Source organism: Eurypyga helias, unplaced genomic scaffold (assembly GCF_000690775.1).
Source record: "Eurypyga helias isolate BGI_N326 unplaced genomic scaffold, ASM69077v1 scaffold239, whole genome shotgun sequence".
Classification (NCBI taxonomy): Eukaryota; Metazoa; Chordata; class Aves; order Eurypygiformes; family Eurypygidae; genus Eurypyga; species Eurypyga helias.
This window is the reverse complement of record NW_010269870.1, coordinates 36,130-40,393: the sequence shown is the minus strand read 5'-3', so window position 1 is coordinate 40,393 and position 4,264 is coordinate 36,130. Positions and strand designations below refer to the sequence as shown.

The window sequence follows — 4,264 nt, the reverse complement described above, 5'->3', positions numbered from 1 at the left end:
GCCTTCTAAATTTTCTAGAATAAAGGAGCAGTTTCCCTCTCAGGTTAGCAATAGCCCACATCTTGTCATTTCCCTCTAAATTTTTCAACCTCCTTTGATCAACAATAAGAGGATATTTGGCTTCATAAGATAAAGCATATAACAGAGAACATAATTTACCTTTGTGTAATATCTTTGGTAATTTTAGGAAAAAAAAGGTACAAAGAAGAATATAAATTAAGCTCTGAAAGGCTTTTTGAAATAATAAAAAAAGCTACAGTCCTACATAAATAAGTGAGTGACGGAAAAGTGGTTGCAGAATGAAAATATTTAGGTGTTTGAGATTTACTGACCTATCGCAACAAATTTTGTATGTCATGTTTGCTTTGAAGAGCCTAACAAGCCCCGGCGCAAATTCTCTCCTAGATCTCCCGCCTCCGACGGCGAGGTTTCCATACTGGCTGGTGTAATATTGCATAACAATCTTCACTGCAGTCCTGGATTTGCACAGCTGAAAATTAACACTTTAGCATTAGTGGGGCTCCGTCCTTATTAACTCCCGTAACAAGTTCAATCTGAAATCTAATTTGTATTCAAACAGATTAATGCCACCAAGCAATCCTGAACTGATGTTTAACCGTGAAACATCACCACGTACAATAACAATTTAATGAAGTCATCTTTCCAACCACTATTTGCAAATGCAAATGCAAAAAGAAAAAAAAAAACCCAACAAACTGCAATAATAGAGGTGTAGGTGCCCATCTCGGCCATCTGAGACATTCCAGAAAGATTTGTTGACCCATCAGAGCGCGTTACACAACCGAGAACCTGCCACTGTACTGCTTATTCATCCTCTACTACAAGCGAACTCCGTTGGTGCTGCGTACGTTTCTTTGTGCTGTTCAGTTTTGTGGCATTTGCTAATATTCACCGTTGCCGCCATAAAAAAAAAAAAAAGAAAGAAAGAAAAGAAAAGAGAAATCAAAAAAACCCAAACAAAACAACAAATTAAAAATACTGCTTTGTGGAATGAATCTGCGTCGCTTCCTACAGTGTTTCTATGTTCATCTGTCATTCATTCTCATGCTTGCAGTACTTCGTTCCTCTCTCTCTGTTGGACAACCCTTCCACGTGTATAGTGCAGCATTTGGGACCTTTTCAAAAAAACGACAACCAACCAAAAAGAAAAAAAAAGGAGACACCGAAATGGAATGTTTTCCATCGCTAAAGAAAACATGGTGGCATCTGAAGGAAACTGGAATGAATGACAGAAAAAACTACAAACAATTCAATGACATTCAGCTTCGTATAATAAAAACACCTATTAACATTCATCACAAAGTACAGAAAACGTCGAAGCCTCCGAGAGGCCCTGGGCCCAGATGAGGCCTGAGGTCAGAACTTAAAATGGTAGAGGAGAAGTGGGGTGGGGGAATAAAAGCAATACATTAAAAAGTTTGGGATAATTTTTTTTTTCTGTTAACCCCTCCCCCGATATACACGCTCACACGCACACACACATATCCACACACGTGCACACACAGGCCTTCCCCAACCCAAATGGAAGCAAAAAAAAAAAAAGGAAAAAGGAAAAAAAAAACCAAAAGGACAAAAAAAAAATGGAGTAAAGGCAGTGATAATCAACATGCAGTACTGTGCAAATATGTTGTCCATTGGAATCCTTAAAATCTGGGCAAAGACTTGATCTGCAGTTCAGGTGTACATGCTCAGGTTGATGTCCTCAAGTGTCCAAAATTGGCAGGACCTGCAGTCCACAGCTGGCTGCTAAATGCAAGTGAATCAGTTTAGCAAATTTACAACACTGAAGTTGACTGTAAGAGAGGAAAATCCCAAGTACCAAACAAGTCCATCCAATGCACAGAGTACAAATTCCTTTTTTCAACAAAAAGTAGAAAAATCAAAAATACTCCCAAATGGGATACTTGATGGCACTAAAAGTTAACATATTTCATAGTTGTCAAAGTGGACTGAGAATCCTCCAGACTGTACAATAATGGAGAGATTTCACAGCTAAGTTTGACGTGTTCTTCCAATCTTCATTCTCAGGATAACGCTGTCAGACATACTCATTCTATGTCCTCATTTACAGGTTCATCTTCATAATCTCTGTCGTGATCGAAATCTGGACTGTGGTTGGCTGTTGTCACTAAGGATAGCGGGCCTTCATTTTCATCTGGATCTAACGGCTCTTCTTTGACATGCACGGAGTGCCTGCGAAAACAAAAACACCCTCAGTCAGCAAGCTGCTCCTTAAAGAACGGTTTCCACAGCTTGGGGAGAAAGGCAAGGTGGTCTGGGGGTTCAGACTTGGTGTGCCAGGTCTACGAGCTCCAGATCACCAAGGAGAAGCCCCTCAACCTCTACGCCGGCCACTGAAGCCAAGCGAAGGCTACGCCGGGCAGGCGGCGCTCAGCTTCCCTGGGAAAACACTCTGGGAGGAGCACCTCGATCGGGTTTCCGTCTCGGGATCGAGAGAAAACGCTCTCAGCTGACATATTAAGTTGATTAATACAATCTTTGGATAAATAAGCGGAATAAGCATCCGAACGGCAGAGCAGCAGTTTGTCAGCCCGCCGCGCCGGCGGAGGCTGGGCTAATCATCGCTCGCTGTGTGTGCGGCGTCTCTCGTTAACATGCAGAACCTGTGAGACAACTCTCCAGAGGACGACCCCAAGTGAGGTTCTATCATTAATCAACTTCAAGCAAACACAGCAAAGAGACACCATGATACATGCTTTAAACTCCAAATTAATGCATATTTTTACAAACTGTCAATAAGGGAAGAAAAGCCCTGCCAGGAAACACAAACAGAGAGGAAAAGGCTCGCTCAACACAACAATATGATAAGAAAGCACAGCCCTAACGAGAATAATAACACTGTCAGCTGTAAACAAGGCAGAACATGATCCCCAGCTCATGGTGGGCACGAGGATGTACTGGAGAGATGAGATCTGCCAAATTTCTCATTACGGCATAGCACACGGATAACCCGCAGGGGAACGGGGCTTGGTCATTCAACAGGGGTACGATAACAACTGAAGAATGTTGTTCGTAAATCATATTTACAACAAATCCTATACAAATACAAATTACCTTTTCTTTTTTTTTTATCTCCCCCACTCCCCCCTCAGCCCCCCGGCAGCTTTTGAAATGTAAAACAGCCGTGTGAGTCAATAGTGCCTTGTTGGTGGGACTTTATAGGAAAGTAGGATTTTATTGACATTACCAAGTATTAATAATGTGACACAGCAATGGAGACCCTGTTTGCTTCCTAAATAATTGATGTTGCAGGCAATCCCTTAAAATAAAGTGTTAATGAGTTCAAGTCCCCACTCGTGTCTCTCAGTGAGTTGATATCCACCTCTTAGAGTCTGGCTTTTCCTCCATGCGGGCCGATTTAACCCTTTCACGTAGGCGACGTGAAAACATGATCTGAAAACATTCACCGAAAGAAGTTTTTCTCTCCTCGCGCAGCTCTGCGTTAAAACGAATGACTTAAACCAGCTGTATTTTATGTTTTGTGTGGAGAAGAACGACACCATTTGCACTCCGCTGCAGTGACGGACAGCGAGGATAAACCACCGAACAAGAAGGCAGTGGCTAGCGGCACACAAGCCATCGGTAACCCTGCCTACCTCGAGGAGCGGGCTGAACCCGCTGCACCCTCGTGCAAAGCTGTGCCGCACCCTCTTTATTTATTTCGGCTTGATCCTGGATCCGTCCGGGAAGCATCTAACTTGCTGACTACAGACGTTTCTAACGTGAGCTGCGAATGCCTTTCAAGTCCCTGCGTATTTCAACTTCTTGAGTTGCAAAGTGCTGGATCGATACTGAAGTATTAACTGCACCTTCCAACCCATCCAACAAAGGAGCGGCGGGAGAAGTGACGCAGCCTCCGCGTGCACGTACCTTCTCCCTTCAAACTCACAAATACGTGTCCGATCAACACCCCCCAGGAAGCAAAGAGGCTCCTCTGCACGTCACGTCATTTTCGCAAAAATTACAAGGGAAGAGACACTGCTCATACAATCCTGACCTAATTATTGAAAGAGGAGGGGGGACAAAAAGACTGCGAGGCGACGACTCAAATATCAGAGGTTGCGAATGAGGCACATACAACGTACTGCGAGTGGATTGTCACCTCGGAGGTGTGCACGTGCTAACTGTCCCAGCAGCTCACGGCCTCACCCAACATGAAACCACGCCAATTATTTTCAACTAGAAAACCTTACATTTTGAACAGGCTGTGGGGGCCACACTT

General features: G+C 43.5%; 1 protein-coding gene across 1 annotated transcript in view; it reads right to left on the bottom strand.

Moving 5' to 3' along the window:
- Positions 1 to 1,106: 1,106 nt before the first annotated feature.
- FOXP1 (forkhead box P1) overlaps positions 1,107 to 4,264 on the bottom strand; it is a gene marked incomplete at its 5' end in the record, with an annotated part of 33,678 nt that continues 30,520 nt past the window's right edge. Inside the window, one exon of the mRNA XM_010158217.1 lies at positions 1,107 to 2,214. Within this exon, the coding sequence (XP_010156519.1) occupies positions 2,070 to 2,214 (145 nt within the window). The remainder of the gene's footprint in view (positions 2,215 to 4,264) is intronic.